Source organism: Phyllobates terribilis, unplaced genomic scaffold (assembly GCF_046119375.1).
Source record: "Phyllobates terribilis strain yellow unplaced genomic scaffold, ASM4611937v1 Scaffold_3__8_contigs__length_932513732, whole genome shotgun sequence".
NCBI classification, from domain to species: Eukaryota; Metazoa; Chordata; class Amphibia; order Anura; family Dendrobatidae; genus Phyllobates; species Phyllobates terribilis.
The window spans coordinates 263,452,408-263,470,882 of record NW_027362763.1 but is presented as its reverse complement, the minus strand read 5'-3'; the positions used below and the strand labels follow the sequence as shown (position 1 = coordinate 263,470,882).

The 18,475-nt window shown below is 40.3% G+C and overlaps 1 protein-coding gene across 2 annotated transcripts in view; it reads left to right on the top strand.

Annotated features, from left to right (window-relative positions):
• The first annotated feature begins 290 nt into the window (after positions 1–290).
• The window catches only part of CCNL1 (cyclin L1), a 29,497-nt gene continuing 11,312 nt past the window's right edge, over positions 291–18,475 (top strand). The window contains exons 1-6 of one of the 2 annotated variants that reach the window (XR_012318380.1): positions 291–618; positions 713–787; positions 3,083–3,192; positions 14,588–14,708; positions 16,601–16,665; positions 16,881–16,894. Coding sequence is in view for 1 of the 2 variants with exons in the window: in XM_073674778.1 (XP_073530879.1) it covers positions 376–618; positions 713–787; positions 3,083–3,192; positions 14,588–14,708; positions 16,601–16,665 (614 nt within the window). In the remaining variant the exon portion in view is untranslated. The remainder of the gene's footprint in view (positions 619–712; positions 788–3,082; positions 3,193–14,587; positions 14,709–16,600; positions 16,666–16,880; positions 16,895–18,475) is intronic. The other variant, XM_073674778.1, reaches the window with a different exon arrangement.

The window sequence follows — 18,475 nt, the reverse complement described above, 5'->3', positions numbered from 1 at the left end:
ACACCAGTATATACACCTCCCAATATATACTGCTCCCCATACACCAGTATATACACCTCCCAATATATACTGCTCCCCATACACCAGTATATACACCTCCCAATATATACTGCTCCCCGTACACCAGTATATACACCTCCCAATATACACCGCTCACAATATATACTGCTCCCTGTACACCAGTATATACACCGCTCACAATATATACTGCTCCTTGTACACCAGTGTGATGTAACACACTAGCTCCCAGACTCCTCACACTGGCCACTGCGCACTATTTCGCGTCTGACTCCTGACACTGGCGGACGGATCTGTGCGCAGCCATCGGCTCTCCGCCTGACTTGTTCGTTGCACATACGTTTCCTCGTCACAGTAATGGCGACTGTTCCCCACCTCTCCGCTCCCGCCGCCCCCTCTCGCCCTAACGATGGCATTCTCATCGGCGACCGGCTGTACTCCGAAGTCTACCTCACCATTGATAACTCCATCATCCCCGAGGAGCGGCTTTCGCCGACACCCTCCATGCTGGACGGCCTGGACCTAAACTCGGAGACCGACCTCCGCATTCTGGGCTGCGAGCTCATCCAGTCAGCCGGCATTTTACTTCGAATGCCGCAGGTACGGGGGTGCCGGGCCCGGCGGTGTCAGGTCTGGGCCGGGGGCGCACAAGATGGCGGCTTCTCTCATGTCTTTCTCCTTCTTGTCTCCTCAGGTGGCCATGGCGACCGGGCAGGTGCTGTTCCACCGCTTCTTCTTCTCCAAGTCGTTTGTGAAGCACAGCTTTGAGGTGAGGACGGTGTGCGGTGATCATGGTGACTCGTCCTGTAGATACCTGGAGGGGCCTGCTGTGCCCTTGTTCTGCGTCAGTGAGTTAGGATGTGTCCCTGTGTGGCCGATACCATCCATAGTCTGTGTCCCTGGGATGTGGTGGTCACTGAGCGCTGTGCTTGGCTGTCGTCAGTGCCATAGGCTACATGTAGTTGGAGATCACGTGTGACCTGATCAGCCAGGAGAGAAGGGGGGACACACGTGTGACGACTGGTGTAGGTCCAACCGCTAGGAACCCCCTGACCTCCGCCCTCTGCATCTAACTGCTATTATGAGGAAAGGCAATCATTTGTAGCAGATACACTTGTCTCCTCGCCTGATGCACAAAATGCTTGTGTCCCCACCAAGCAGCAATGCCGGAGCTTGTAGATCTTTATGTTGTGCCGTTCTCCTGGAAATGTGAGAAGCTGAAATCTTCGTGTTACTGGTCTGTTGGAGAGGATCAGACTGTGTTAGGGCAGGTATTGCCTTCCTTTTACTTTTTTTCATCAGGCGAAACTGCAAAACGCCGATGTCTAAGACGACTTTCACACATCAGTTGTGCGTTTAAAGGAGTTGTCTGATGTAATGAAGTTATCACCTGTCTGCAAGATAGGCAATAATGTGCTGATCAGCAGAACAGGGAACTTTTTATCCTTGTTAGGATATAGCGCCTCTGCACCATCCATTTCCAATGGGGCTGCCAAGGCCCTATAAAGAATGAATGGAGCAATGGTCGGGCGTGCGACCTGCCTCTCTATTATGTGATGGGGATAAGAATTCTCCATTCTGATGATCGGCAGTGGTCAGACCCACCCACCCACTGATCAGCAAGTTACCGCCTATCCTGTGATAACTCCATTTCACTGGACAACCCCTTCAAGTCCATTTGTCCACTCTTCCTGTCTAAACAGACATCGAATTGTCCAAACAAAAGAGGGATCTCTTTGATTTTACGGGGTCCATTTGGATTACATTATTTGTTTGTAGAACTGAAGAAAACTTTTCTTCTGTTCGAAAACTTGACACGTAACAGAGCCCAGATATCGGTGTGCGGTGTCTGCTTCCGTCTCAGCAGTTACATAGTAATTCTGTTTCTCAGAACAGACCTTGTCCAGATACACTTGTGAGCAATGCCTTTAGAATTATTTCATTGGGGGTAATTCCTGTGACAGATTTAGTACTGAAGTCCTCCATCTTGGTGATCAGTTGACACCTCAGTGGTCATACTCTCCTCAATCTAGAAGTTATCACCTGTCCAGTGGATAGGTGGTGACGTCTTATATCTTGCTAACATACTTGTATTTTTAAAGATGTCCTGACTCACGTGTCTTATTCTAATGACTAAGACAGGCGCGTACCATACCTGGGGCCTGTGCACTCGTTCTTGCAGGCACCTCTATAAGCATGCTGGTCTTTAAAATGTAAATCCATTTGCAACTATATCTTCTGTCTGTTGCTTCATTCTTGAGCAGTTAGCATATTTTGTGTCACATGCAAACATTGTGTTAAGTGCTGTGGGCGTGAGTGAGCACTTCCCAAGCCTCTCCTCCTCAGTGATAGCTCACTATCTGATTTCCTTGCCTGGCTCCTGATACCACACAGATAGTGAGAGATCAGTCATGTGTAGGGCACTTGACATCTCACTTGCATATGAATGAAAACACTTAATTACATGGTATTGAGGCATTAGATAGACGATATAAAGGTATCAATGGATTTATTTCAGAGACCAGTGTGTCCATATAGGCAGTTTGGGGCTTGCCTTTAGGGGGATTCCCTTTAATAGGTTACATAGTGATGATCGAACATGCTCAGGTGTTTTCCGTGTATCTTCGGCGTGCTCAAATGTTATGTTAGTCACAATGTGTGCATGATTTGCGACTGTTTGACAGCTTTAATACATGTGAGGAATGCCTGTTTGTTAGGCATTCATCACATGTATTAAAGCTCTCAAACTGTTTCAAATCATGCACACACAGTGACTCTAACATAACATTCGAGCACGCTGCAAATACTCGGCAAGCAACCGAGCATGCTCACAGAAAGGGTTAACAGCACGCCCGCTCATCACTAGTTACATCCCATACAGATGTATGGAATTTCCTGACAAGACATGAGAATGTAATGACTGTTACTTATATTATCTGTCTGATTATCCAACATGTTTCCAGCTCTTACAGTAGATTGACCACTTTTTCCTGTACAGCTTTTCATAGACCTGTGCTGTCAGACATTGATATATGGTACTCTCATCAAATTGGCTTCTTTTCAGATTGTTGCGATGGCTTGTATAAATCTCGCTTCCAAAATCGAAGAATCTCCCAGACGAATTAGAGATGTGATAAATGTCTTTCATCACCTGCGCCAGTTGAGAGCAAAACGGTATGTTTCTATATGTGGCTTTTCTTAGCAATTCCTTCAATTCTGCAGATTGTGATGATCCCATTTATTGGTGGATGGAGAGTTTTAACTTACAAAAGTGGTGCACAAGGGGTCGTTTTACCTTTTACTACTTTTTTTTTATTTCACCCCGGATGCAGGATCATTACTTGAAGAGCCCGTATTAGTAAAGTACGTTTTCTTGTGTCGTGATGATATTTTTGCTTCCATTGGCCATGCAGAGTTCTCGATAACACTACATCTTGGTGCTCTTATTTGCTATTGCCTCTTTCATACCTATTTTTCCTGCGTTCTTTGTGCATCGTTGTTGTGTTAAAAGTACCCTCATGATGTCGTGTGAATATCTTTCTTCATTTTCCGAGTAAGATCTTGTGTTGGGAACTTATTTCAACACTTAGCTATGTATGGAATGGCCAAACCTTTATAATAGATGCCTTGCAACTCGGAGGCCTGCCACAGGCTTGATCGTAAAAGGATGCTCATTTTATCATATCAAATTAATGATTGGTCATATTGTCCAATAGAAAATACCTGAGACTGCTTCTCAAATCTTTAGCCAGTGAAATTTTGTAGAATGTGGCCATGCAATGGGTAAAAGTAGAGTTTTGCTAATGTTTGTCCTTTTACATGATTGAGTATATTTATCACTTATGCATTGCTCATTTGGCCTCATGTATCAAAATAGAATTCGGATACTGAGGCGCCATCGCCATGAATTGTGGGGGATCCATTGTCAAATGGATACAAAGCCAGCAAATCACGGTGAACTATGGTCTTTGGGTTTTTTTTAAAGCAACAATATTGTACAATTCTTCACACCAAAAAATTTCCATAAAGGGCAACAAACTCCAGTAGAGGCTCTGAGCACTAGTGTGAACAGAGGCTTTTTTTAAGACCGGTTTAGGCCTTTAGCTGGCCATTTGAGCTCTTAGTATTGACCTGGCTCCCCTCACTGCATGAGCTCCTTAAAGCGGAGATTCAACGGGGCGGTGGTCATGCCCCATACTCCCCGATCTATTGTTTGTAAGGCTGGCGATATGTGTCAGACAACAGCAATTCTTAGCCAAGTTGCGTGACCAAAAACATCTGTGCAACTTGCAACAGTTTTAGAGTTACGATTTTTGCCAAAATGAAATGTAGTCAAATCACTTGCAAGTAGCATGCAAGTTGCACATGCTTGTAACTTACATAGAAGTCTATGGTAAGTGAGTCACTTGCTTTGGAAACATTTGTGACTCTGCATTGCAGTTCTGGTAGGTCACATTGCAACACCATAGGAATAATTAAGCTGAGGATCACACGGTGACACTGCAGCGAAGGCTGAGCTACCTCGTCACTTGGCTGTTTTCATCGGCCCTATAGATGTGAATGAATCAGAGGTGCTCATGTCACCACTATCCTCAATTTCTTCTTGTGGTCACGTAATGAAGAGGAATATCGGGCTCATTCACCTCTCCTCTGGTGATGGGGGCTCCTAGCTGGGATAAGTGTCCTTTGTAATGATAACTTCTTTTGGGATTTTCTTAATTACATAAAATGTATTGCATGCAATGCATATGATGTATTTCTCCATGTTAGAATTACTTTCTAATTGACCCCTTGAGGCGTAGGTTCAGCTTCTGAACATCAGTTGCCAGTTTGCATAATTAGAAGCTGCATAAAAATGTCAAGTATGTATTGTACGTACTCCGGTTTATAGATGTATTACTGATCCTGAGATACAGCATTCATAGCCCAGAGTAATGTATTCAACATCGTCATATGGCGACACAGGCCAGTTACCACTTGTACTATAGGGAGGTCGTAAACTTCTTTATAATCCTGTGTAGGTAGCTGAGATATTTGCGTTCAGAGCTAAGAGGACGGTATTAAGAGTTCACATCAATCTATGCTGTATCTCAAGAACAGTACCCGATTTAGAGTGTATTTTGTATATGTAGTCTACTATACACATCAGTGTGTTCTCAGACGTGGTGTAACGCTTAGGGAACCTGTCACCACTCCAGACGTGTTGGCTTTGGGAAATACTTGTATTCCACATAAAATAATTATCCTTCAATATCATTTACATTCTGCATTGTGCGATCACTGCGATTTATAAACTAACTGGGTGTTACCGTTCTTCCTGTTATTGTGGGTTGTCACTGTTTTCTCACTGACAATGGTCAGTGCTCAGTCAGATATTGTAGGGACTCTCGGCATTAACAGTGGAGATGGTAAGACCCAGCTGTCAGTTTATCATCCACTTTTGCAGGAAGAATAACATGGATGGCACAATGCTGATTTCTGAGATAAGGTGCTTCAGATTAGTATTTATGGGGAAAACGAGTGTTTACTGAAGACGACGCGTCAGGAGTGGTCCGGGACGTTCTGATCACATGGCTACTATGATTTTGTAATGCAGACTAGTAGGAAAGAAGTATATAGTATTATACCAGCGTCATGCTTTCTTAAACTCTTGGGATAGGTCTTTGAGACTCCCAAGTTTTGTTTCTATTTAAGCTAGTTTCACACATCTGAAAATCATGGTGTAGGTGCAGATTGGCCCAAGGTCTCCTGACCCTACCTAACTCCTAGCCTCATATATTCCAAGAGACCAGTCTGTACTCACACCGAGATTTGCAGAAATCTGAAACCAGCCTTAACAAAATAAATCTGCTCAGATTCTGGTGAATTCTGTTAATTTTAGAAGTATTCATCAACAGTCCTGGGCTTTTGGCCGCCTATACTCTATAGACTGCCTTTGTGGCATGGTGCACTTTTTCCAGACCTGTTCAGACTTTGTTTTTCCTGAGGTGAGCAGCACACCCACGGTGAAACATGGCTAAATGTGCATCTTCCTTCAGGTGTGGGGTAGTAGCTGATCTGTCAGATTGTGTAATCTCTGTAGAAAATATTTTACCCATTTTAGCATGTACTATGTGAACTCCTAAATACTTTTTATTCAATGTGCTTTTGTACGAATCCTTACTAGGGCCCCATTTACATTAAGTGAATCAATACATGAACATGTTGCCTTATGTCTATTAGATGCCTGTATTGACTTTACATTTTTTTCCCCTTGCAACCGACTATACAGCAACCAGCTACATTTACCAATGCCTGGGTGATGTGGAGTGGTACATAGAGATGAAGCTGTCGTCTTGGCAACAGTGAGTGAAGTGTCGAAAATCCCCATGGAGAAGCCAGTGCTCTGAGAATAGGTCACTGGAATCGGGGACTCACAGGTTGGCCACTGGTGAACCATTCGGACAAACTCCTGTATCATGTTAAGCCTTTTTCTTTGCTGTCCAAGTTTGATTTAACTGAATGTTAATATTTGCAACATTTCCAAAACAATATTTAGACTAGCACTTCTTGTTCTCAAAGTTATATAATATGTGACTATATTTTAGCAAATCCTGATTTTTACTTTGTTTTATAAAGATAAATACGCAGCACATAGCCCAACACTAACAAATAGAAAAATGTGTCATACTTATTCATGTACATTAAGGCAATTGGTAGCCTGATTGAGTCCACTATGTAATATAACAAAGGTCACAGTGTGATATTTCCCTGAACTCAGTCTCTTGCACACTTTGCTGAATGTTTTGTTTGCACATGGCACATTTGAGCACTGTGAATGTGGAATTCTGCTAAGAAAATCTGCAATATAATACAGTATAAGTGATTGCCCATTTATATGCACAAATAATCTGTGCAGATTTTGGGGCATGCTGTTACATGATGTTTTGTAACCAAAATGAACACATTCTATTTTAAGACCATTTCCAAAGAGGACCTTTTCCATCATACATGAGGCCACTTGTGCCCAATAATACTTAGTTTTGTATAGAGCCATGATATATGGCTGCCCTAAAGATGCATGGGACTCCTACTATATACATTTCATGCATTAGTTTACATAGATTTTTCTCTGTCATATTCCACAGTAAAATTGGCAGTGTGCTCCACTAAAGGCATTTACCTTAGGGTAGATTCACACATCCATCTGTGACAATCTAGACACGGACCATGATGCATGGAGCGGCCGCAGGTCTCCTGAGCCCGACTCTGCAGACTGGGGCTATTGAGTTCTAGTCAGGAGACCTATAGTCTGTGAAAGTGACACACAAATGTGAATCTAGCCTCAGAAGCTTATATCTCTGAGCGCATCAGTGTTAGGACAACACTCAGGCGCCACGAGATACACCTGTAGAGTATATAAAATATTGTAAGCTGTTATCGGGGATAATTTATCATACATAAATGTTACTTAATCTGTAAAGCTATTAAGTTATAAATTAGGAACATGAATGCAGCCTGACTGCTTTGTCATGTTCGTCAGTCTCTAGCAGCATTGTCACTTGCCGCTTAACGGATACCAATTACTCAATTTGCCTAAATATTCTGCACTAGGGATCTTATGTTTTTCACTCTGGGTTACTGTGTCTACTACAAGTTCAGTACTATTACAGGTGAGCGCTCACATCAGGCGGAGGATCAGGTTCCCCCAGGAATTAAACTTTGCACACAAAGATGTGAATTCAGTGTTATCTATCACTGCTACACTGTGGTCACATAGGCTCAACAGATGGGTATTGTCTGTCATGTCCATTTTTTTATAAGCCCAAACTATTTAAAGCTTGGTATCAAACCATTACTTTACTAGTTTGCATTGGGGTACTACATGGAAAAATAGTAACTAACAAAATGAATAACTTTTTTTTTTTTTTTTTTTTTAAATTGATTGAAGCAAAAACATGATTTGATTACATTTGTAGAATTGCTGCATCACTAAGTGTAGGACATATGGTCCAGTATTATCTGGCACTAAAGACCTAAAATATTATTCCAGATTTAAGGCAGTTCTGCTCTTAACATTGATTTGGAATAAAAATTCTTGTTGCTAGTATTAAACTTGTAACTTATATTGCCTAGTCTACTTTTTATCTTTGCTCCATTTACTAGATCGGTCATTACCTGCTAGTCCAGATCCTGATGGGGCAGAGATTCAAAACACCACAATGACAATTGAGTCATGTAGTGCACCTTCACAGTAGGCATAGCTGTGACTGCTGGCGTGCTCCTGTAAGGGAAGCTGCACCGAAATATATATTCAAAAGCATACAGTGGGTTATTAAACATGTATAAATACATCAGGGGGCAGTACAGAGATCTCTCCCATGACCTGTTTATACCAAGGATGGTGACAAAGACGAGGGGGCACACTATGCGTCTGGAGGAAAGAAGGTTTCTGCACCAGCATAGAAGGGGATTCTTTACTGTCAGAGCCGTGAGACTCTGGAACTCTCTGGGAGAGGAAGTGGTGATGTCCAACTCACTTAATGAGTTCAAGAGAGGCCTGGATGCCTTTCTTGAGAACAATAAAATTACATCTTATGCTTAGTGATGGTTAATTAATCCAGGGATTTAATCTGACTACCAGATTGGAGTCGGGAAGTGAATTTTTCCTCAATGATGTAAATTGGCCTATACCGCATGTTTTTTTTGCCTTCCCCTGGATCAACGCTGCGGAATAGCTGCAGTGCACAAGAAATAGGCTGAACTGGATGGACGCTTGTCTTTTTTTTCGGCCTTATAAACGATGTATCTATTAGTCATCTACATTAATCTGTTATCATCTGAGTGATAACTACAAGTATGTACATGGGTGACCAATGTAGTTCAGGTACGAGCTTCCTTATAAATAGGGCTGACTTGTAAGCATTAGTCTACAGTATGTTTACCACTTGGTGTAATGGCTTAGTGGACCTGACTTCATAAGTTGTTTTCCTTTCTGGGGCAGGATATGTTAGTGACCCATCCATTAATGCACAGTTCTGATAGGGAACTGCAACTTCACTGCATCACCTAATAGATTTCAGACTTCTGTCTCCTGTCAGAGGCTCAGGCTTTTAAAGGGAAGCTCTTATCAGACTATAACCTATTGTTTAAAACATCTTTTTGTATTTTTTTATTTTTACATTTTGGCAATGTTCTTCTTTCTTTTTTTTTTTCTTTTTTACTTCCAGATCAGTCTTCATTTTTCTGGATTTTCCAACTTAAGCTGAATAGTTCTTCCTGTTGCTGCTGCATTGATTCTGCAACAGTTTTTAGTGTTTTGTTTTTTTTTTTGTTTTTTTTTTTTCCCCCTCTGTTAAATTTTTTTGTCTTCAACCCTTGGCATGTACCGCAGAACTCTGTTAGAGTGGCTATGTTTAAATTGGCCATCTGGGCTGAAGAAGAAAATGCCCACAGAGATGTTTTGTAGTATATGCCCAGTTGGTTGAAGGGAAAATGTGCAACTATTTGGAATGAAGGGGCACATGAAAAAGACAAACTGTTCCAGAGTTAGTGGAGCAGTTGCGGTTGGAGGAGGTAATCTTGCAATTTGTACATTGGCCACTGGGGCTTTTTTTTACACTCGTACCTACTATGCTTTCAGGAAGAGTTTACAGCAAGGATCCTTATCACCAGACCGGATTACAATAACAGACATTACCTCTATATACAGCTGATAACACAGGATCCACCATTCCCAATATGCAATGTCTCAGCTGTCCCTGCTCCCTCTCCCATCAGTCACCTTTGCACACACTCATTAGATGTTTTAATACAAAAGTCAGGGCTGCTGTCTGTTCATTGTGGCTAATGTGCATGTAGATTTCTTGAAACAGGAGGTTAAATAGTGGCCAGTGTGGAAAATGCAAGAGTTTTATTTTTGATATATGGGGGAAAAACATTTCACACACAAACCTGATTTAAGCAATAGGTCATTTTCTGATGGCTGCCCTTTTAAGGCCCCATACACATTATACTATCGTCAACTGAACAGGATCGGCCAACAGTCTGTGCATGGGGGTCCTCCGTCTCGGGAGAGAAGGTTCTGGCACAATGGATTTCCCACAACTTATGCTTTTGGTTCTCTGCGAGATAAACCCCTAGAGGAGTCTGGCATCAGCTCACTCTTATCTATTGTGGGTGGGCATAAGCCCTTCTAGGAAGTGAGCAGATGGAAATACAATGATTAAGAGCTGCACATCTGTACACCAGTGAGAAATGTATTATGGGTAATTGTACATCCTGAGCTGAGACCGCTTCAGAAAATCCTTTCTCAGTGTGTGACCAAGTAACCCAGGAATCAACTTCATAATATGGATGTTATTGCTTTTGCTTAACCTCCTGGTCCTCTGAATGTGGTGAATCGCGGCACAAAACCATGATTATTTGCTGCGCAAACAGCTGCAGTATTACAATATGGTTGAGAGAATGCCTTAAGATAGCGCACAAAGAAAATATATTAACTGTTCGGAAAGAGGGGCTTCTCTTATATAAATGGTCAAGTGTTAGGATCAAGTATGCTTGTCTACTTACAAAGGTAGACAGATTGACTGCCATTTAGTTGTGCACAGTGGTTTCAATCTCCATGCACAGATTTCTCATTGTACCTTTAGGAACACGCTTCAGTTATTTTAGGCTCTGCCAGACACTTGTTTCCTGTACATAGAAACTTTGATACTGACCACTTGATACAACAATTGGCTGCTAGATTGTGACTAAAACCCCTGACCAACCATCATGAAGAGTTTTTTCATAGCTTTTATGCAGGTTTTCTGGTAGCGATCCACCTGAACACAGGGCTGTGGACTCGTGAGCCAGGATTCAGAATCCTATATTTCTCCATAATCAGTTTCTCTGCTGCCTTCATAAATGGCCAGTAATTAGTTCTAACAAATTTACTGTCATAAAATGGTAACCTCATTGTGCTTTTGATAAATATGGGCCGTAGATTGATAGGACAGAAAATAAATTTATATTAACATTTCTAAACTTGTCCACAAGCCTATAAAAATTATTAATCAATAGTTGTCGTTGTCGCCCCCCCCCCCCCCAACTGCAACTTCACAACCCTGCCTGAACATCATTTTTATGAAGTCCTTCAAATACTGACTAGTATTTAATGATTTTTATGCCTCTTGTAGATTACACCACGATTTCCTATGGTGCGGCCAGCTTAATGACCCCCCCCCCCCCCCCCCCCCCCCCATGTGTGATGACTTGACAACAATCTGTTAAAAGGAAATGTGCCATCTGAAAAAAAAAGTGTTTTTTTTTCTTTAATTTTTCATATTACTATTAAAAATGAATATCCTGAAATCTTGCAGTTTTTATACTTGCCACTAAGCTGAATATTAGACCAATATTTATATTTTTTGTCATGTAGAAATTTGCTTTCAGTAATCTTTACATCACAGGCAGGATTTTGGTGAAATATATTGCTTACGTGGATAATATAGGGTCAGTCATCCTTTATTGCACAATCGCCTCTCTACCGGTCACAGGGCATGCATCGAAAGCTTGCATAAGTATCATCTCCAGACTACGGTTTCCTACAGTTCATGTGGCTGCTGTAAAGCATATTTCTCATCACACGAGCACATAAAAAATAGTTTCATCCAGAAAAGGCCCCATTGAATTACGTTGGGCCGAGTGTGGTCCATTTTTTTTTTTTACCCCCGGATAGCACTCTGACCAAAAAAATGTGAACGAGCCCTTCATATAATGAATAGCAGCTTTGGCAAGGTGGATGCTCCTGTAATCAAGTGCAGGACCTAGAATAAAAAAAAGGTTTTACTATCCTGTTTTAATTGGTGTAAAAAAATGTAAAAAAAAAAAACTAGGTGATTGAAACGACCTATGTTCACACGTTTGTTTCAGCGTTTTTTTAATGCTCTTTTTATGCAAATTTTCAGCTGCGTTTTACAGCGCCAGCAAAGTCTGAGATTCCAGAAATCACATGCACACATGGTTTTTTGGGTTTTTTTTTTTTCAGGATTTTATGCTTTGTTTTTTTTTTTTTTTTGCAAAATAGAGCACGTCGCTTCTTTTAGCGTTTTTTCACCTATTGGAAGTAATGGCTTGTGAAAAAAACGAAGGTGTCAGGTTTTTCAGCATGTTTTTTTTTTTGTGCCCAAACCAGGATGAGTATTTTTTTTTTCTTTTTACACTGAACTTTATGTACACGCATAAGAGACACAAGGACAGTGAAAAAACGCACCAAAAAAGCAAGAAAAACCCTGAACAACCTCCTGGCAAGAGATCAGGTTTTGCTGCAGAAAAAAAGCTGAAAAAAACAAGATGTGTGAACGTGGCCTTTACAGTAAAATCTAACAAAAAGAAATGTTTAAAGGCTGAATGTCGATGGCAAGACAGCAACATATTTGTGTTTGGTGCTAAAGTATTTAAGGAACATGGATAGTTATTGAAAATTCTGAAAACCTTTCCTGCAAGATATGTGACAATTCTCACAAGGAGGTTTGCCCATCACCTGCCGGTGTGGAGAAAGGAAAATAAAGACTTCTCTGGGTTCAACTCTGAACTTGGATCGCCATAGATTTTATAATTAATGTTTGTCTGTTTCATTTGTCCAAAGAAATCTGTGTTTCGGGGCTGTAATAATTACTCTTAAGTATGTCTGTCTGAAGGTAGCCTATGCACAAGGAAGTGATTACAATAGCTCTTTCCACTGGGGCTAAACTTAAAGGCAATTTTGTCTCCTGCAGCTGAGCTTACTATGTAGATAAATGCATCTGGTGTTTCTGTAAAAGGGCTCTCCTAAGCGACACCTCATGTTATATTATGTACAGTTATGGGAATTCCCATGGTTTGTCTACTAATCTCTGAAAATCCTGCACACCAATTTGTTCCTGAAAAGTCCACTGATCAACCCACTACTCCTTATTGCTGATGGTACCAGCAGGAACAGTCAGTGCAACTTGCCACTTGCAGTAATCTGCTCTTGTCTGACAGAGCCAGCAGTACCTTTACAAACACTTTTTTTGTGTTTTAGTAAAACACGTGGTGACAAGTTAACTGCACCTTTTTAGACTTCTTTATTATGCAAGTACATTGGGCCTCATACAGTCTCCTGCAAGAACTGTTTTTAGGCCACAGCCCCACTATCCGTATTCGGTCAGTATTTTTTCTCAGGAGTGGGAGCCACAACCAGGTGAGGAACAATCAGAGAAAAAGTATAATAGAAACAAGTCACCAATTCTGCATTTATCACACACTCCTGGTTTTGGCTCCCCCTCCAGAGAAAAAATACTGACCGAATACTGATAGTGACTGTGGCCTTAACACTGAAATCAGATTGGGTCCCTATATGTATCTCATCATGCTGTATTGGACCTTATGATGTTTTTTTTGTTTTTTGATCCCCTTCATTGAGCTACTGTCCTTTTTTGTTACACACGAAGTAATTCTCGGAAAAAAATATGACCAAGTGACTGTTGCCTAAGGCAAGGAAACCTTCACCTTTTTTGTACGGACTGTCGACCTGTTTTTTCCTTAAATCCATAAATTGAGTGTTTAAGCCAAGTGCACATACCCTTTATGTTGTCAAAGTCCCAATAACCCAGGCCCTTAGATCTCCATTCTATAATTCTTTTATTTTTCTAGACTCCTCTAAGCTGTAAAAAAAAAAAAAAAAACCACGCACAAAGTTTTCTTGCACATAAATACCTGAATCCAATCCCATTTTTAGCACTAAACATAGGATGTAAATAAAGCAGTCATTACCTTGCAGTTCATTCAGTCGTGTGATTAAGGCTCCTGGTGCCTGTTTCAATTAAAAGCCTCTCTTCTGATTGTAATGTACATTAGCTCTATTTGTAGAACTATGGTATTTTGTGATGAATAAGACTGCAGATTCATTGTCGCAGTAGAGATGGTCATACAAAGTAGAAGACTGTTGGCAGACCATCTAATGTGTTTGGTTTGCTGTATCTGTCCTGATGTCAGAGGCTGAGAAAAATGTTTAGCTATGTTGTTTTTCAACACATCACATCCTTCAGTTCTTATGAGATGTTTGTCTGGCAATGACTTTATCCTCTTCCCACTGAGAACACATACCAAAGCGGGGGATTGGAAGGAACAGCTGTGAGCTGTACTAGCCTACCCCGACAGTATGGCCACCATAAGGGATAACCGCTTTTGTAGATGTTACTTAGTGCTTCTTGATCTTTTTGTTCTGCTGAAGTGTGGATATTCACTAGACACATTAAGCAATTACGTTTTTGTCACACTTCCAATGTATTGGTGGGTGATTTACTTATTTTCTAACATTTTTGTTGCATAGTTACTAAGCCACCTGATGGAGATGTAGTAGTGACCACTTAAACCGCAGTAGATGCTGCTGTATTGTAGCGTACATCCACCAAGAGTCATTTAAATTAAACTTGGACAGCACAAGGTTAAAGTCTTGGACATGCCTGCAGGAAGCCAAAACTTTGGTTTCTGTTGCCGTTTAGTCAGTTGAAAGGGGAAAAAATACCTTCAAAACATTTTTCTGTTTTCAAAGCAATATTGAATTTTATTTCCCATAAATTAGGAGCCCAAGTCCACTGATACTTGATCAAAGCTACATAAACACCAAAAATCAAGTAATCAAGGCAGAAAGAAGAGTGTTAAAAGAGCTGGGATTTTGTGTTCACGTGAAACATCCTCACAAGGTGAGCAGATGCATTATGGTGAATTGTGGGCCAAACAAACTTTTTAAGCCTATATCATACTGGAGGTATAGGAAAAAATGTTAGTGGGAACATGTCATCTAATTCATGCTAACGTGAAATTAGAAAGTGCACTAATTGGCTTTCATTTCAGCACAGTATTGTTTAAGGTACTGTATGTCCACATGGGATTTTTCAACCTGAAATCTGTTGCAGCAAAATTCTCACAAAATAATGATTAGGATTTTGTTGCACCTTTTCACCCTTTGCAACACACAGGAAATGAAAATCCATAGCATAGATTTATTTCATCCACGGTACTTGACATTTGAATAGACCATTTAGGAAAATATTAGATTTAGGTCTATAAAATTGATGCATGTTTTCATACCATATAGTACAAATGTTGTGTTACTTTGCTGTATCGACATCAATCCTTATACAGATCCATGTTAATCATAATAATATGGATGCACTCAATTGAGGAACCAAAAATCTGGGCTCCCTTGGGAAGCAAAGGAGACAAACAAGGTGCAATACAACTCCAAACTAAAATCAGAAATGTATTCTGAATATTTTAAAATATAATAATGAAAAGCAACCATTCCAAACAATGGTATCAAGACCAATAAATATCTAATGAGGATCATCGAAGTATAAACCCCTATATATTTTAGGATAGATATCCAAGTATGCAATGGGTAATATTGGGCACGCTGTGAAATATAAATCATGCTTATATATTTAGTGAGCATTATAATATATCTGTTTATATCTCAAATGACTCATGCGTAACTAGAAATAGGTCAAAGAAAGTGGCCTCAAACCCATCTCATATATACCATAACATGTACTGATATTGCAGAGTATATAAGGTACAACAACAGTCATATAGCTCCCAGTGAAAATAACAATAAATAAATGAGGTAGATACATAAAGTGCTAGTTCATGAAACCTCTGTATTACACTAGTGATAGTTTTTGTGGTATTACAGTAAAAAAAAAAAACGCTGAATTAGGAAAGGGGAAATAAAACCATATGGAGCAACCTTACTTTGCAATGGTACAGACCCACTTGTGCCGAGCCCCGTTGTGTTGCTGTAAGCCCCTGAAATGTATAGTCTCGTGCTGGCTAGTCTAACATATGTTAATGCCAAATAAATAGTCACCCCTTCCTCCACCCATAATTCCGCTCACCCCTCTGCTCTGGCATCAGCGATTCAGTCACACTGTTGTATGCCCGAGGATGGCATCGCAATCCTAGGACTGGCTGTCTGCTCTCCTGACCTGACCTTGATAGCTGCATAGAAATACATGCTGTCACGCTCAGGTCAGGAGAGCAGACAGCCAGTCTTAGGATTGTGATGCCATCCTTGAGCGAGTAATACGGCCGTCTGACTGCAGTCAATCAGTGACGTTGGCGCGGGGGAAGGAGTGAATATTCATTTTAAATTTACATATGCTTGACTTTCTGCGACAATAAATTTTCCGGGGCTTATAGCAACACAGCGGGGTAACGTACACTAATAAGTTACATATCCTGAAAGGGTTGCCCAATCCCTATTTCAGGATATGATTAATAGGGTACACAAAAATGATCTGACTGATTCCCTTTAATGACTATCCTCCCAATAATCACTCATTAAATTCACTATTGTCCTACCTCAAATGCATATGTGTGGGGTTTTAGTAATACATATTTCCCTGTATAGCTATAGAGTATCAGTCTTCTGTTGGATGTACACATTGAGCCCTCTCGGTATGTCTCCAATGGAAGGCTCAAAGTGTGGTGTGAACTAGGACTTGGTTGTATAGAGTAGACCCCAAATGTTAAAGTGCCTTTGTTTGGTCTTGCTGCTTTTAGTACTTCAATGTTTTTCTTTTATGCCTTTTAGATAATAGTAATGTACCTCCAGGTCCTAGAATGTGAAAGGAATCAGACACTCGTTCAGACCGCCTGGTAAGTTTTTTTGTATTCAAAGATGTTTTTGTTTCTCGCTAACCAGTTAGAGGTAGCAGAAATGCGTTAGTGGCATAGTCAGAGACTTAGATTGTAAATCATTTTAACACGTGTACACATACATGATTTTCTGCTTACTGTTTTCATGGCATGAGCAAAAAATTAATTGGAGATCTCTGTTTAACTTTGTTCTTTTTTCTACTCTTTGGTTAAAGGGTAGTCCATGATGGTAAGTCATAGAACTCTGCCCTCTGCACCACACCAACCTCCGGATGGCCTGATTGGCTGCCCTTCTCTTCAGCCAATGCAGTGCGAGCTCTCATCCGTGACTCACTGAAGTGGTCCATATCCATCTGGTCGCATCTTCTAGTTCTGTGCTGGTGTCCAAAGGATTTGTATATTTGCTTTCAGAAATCTTTTTGTAATGTGCTGTTCACAAAAGGGAAATGTTATGTTTCGTTTTACAATACTTGCTGTCCTTACAGTTCTGTAATGCATCTTTTAAACTCATCCTATACATTATTGGTATGCATTGGAGGTAATGCTGCTATTGTAAATTGTAAGGTGAGTTATAAGCCAGTAATGATGCAACTTACCAATGATAGTTTTATTGGCATTTTACATAGCTTTAACATTGTGTAATGTTTTGCAACTTTCTAATATACTTTGAGTATTGATCTCTCAACAACTAAGACCTCCGCTTGCTGGGAGTAAATGAAAACTATACATGAATAAACGAGGACCTGTGATTGGTGATAAAATAAATAGTATTGTAATATATTTACTGTATTCACCTTAGAATACATACTCTAAAAGTACTACTGTAGCCACACCATAAGATAAACATAATGGCAAATGCTTCCTAATTTTAATCAGTAATGAGGCATGTAAATTGCTAAATAATTGTCATGGGACAAACTGAAATATTTGAAGTGTTTAGCCAGCCAGCTTGGTCACTAGTTTCATGTTTGCCCGCAAGTTGTTTAACACTCTTATGTTTGCTACATAAGATGATTTTCCTGAGGCAATAGACAGTACCTTGTTTAGCTTGGGCATGTCATTACACTATATATTTATTTATTTTACTCACTTATATAGCTCCATTAATTCCACAGCGCTTCACAGACCATATCGGCATGGTCCCCATTGGGATTAATGTGTTGCAGATAATATATATCCATACATATAGCTCCCGTTACATTTCACCACATGACCAGCTTCTACAGGGGTATGTAACTGTAGCACTTATTAAATAAAAAATAATAATTTGTAGAGGCAAAAAGCCTGTCCTGGTCATGTCCAAATGGTATGTGCAAAGCTCATAAAGTGTATCTTGTAAAAAGCTGCTGCTATCTTGGAAGCAGAAGGGTGTCAAGATGCAAAATCCTTTCATTCACTGTCAGCAAGCAAAGATTTTGAAGTTTATAAAATACAAAAATATATTCAAAAGTTGGTTCACTTTTCATTATTCAACTGTTTGGCTTTTATATAATAAGTGGAAAAGCCCTTTAAGTTTAAGGTTTACACAACAAGGGTACTGCTAATTGTTCTATACACACTCAATTAAATGAGAGGAGAGCTGAATGCAACATATATGTGCACATACTGTGCTTCAGACCTTGGTTTAAGCGGGTCATACAATCACTTCATGCTATAGTAATGTTTCTCCATCATCCTGTACTATGTCTTACTGATTGTAGAATGAAGTCCACCATGAGAACTTAAATGTCCCAGTCTTGATCTTTTGTAAATAATTGAGTGGACATTGCAGAAATAAGAACTGCCGAAAGTATTGGTACCATTTACCATT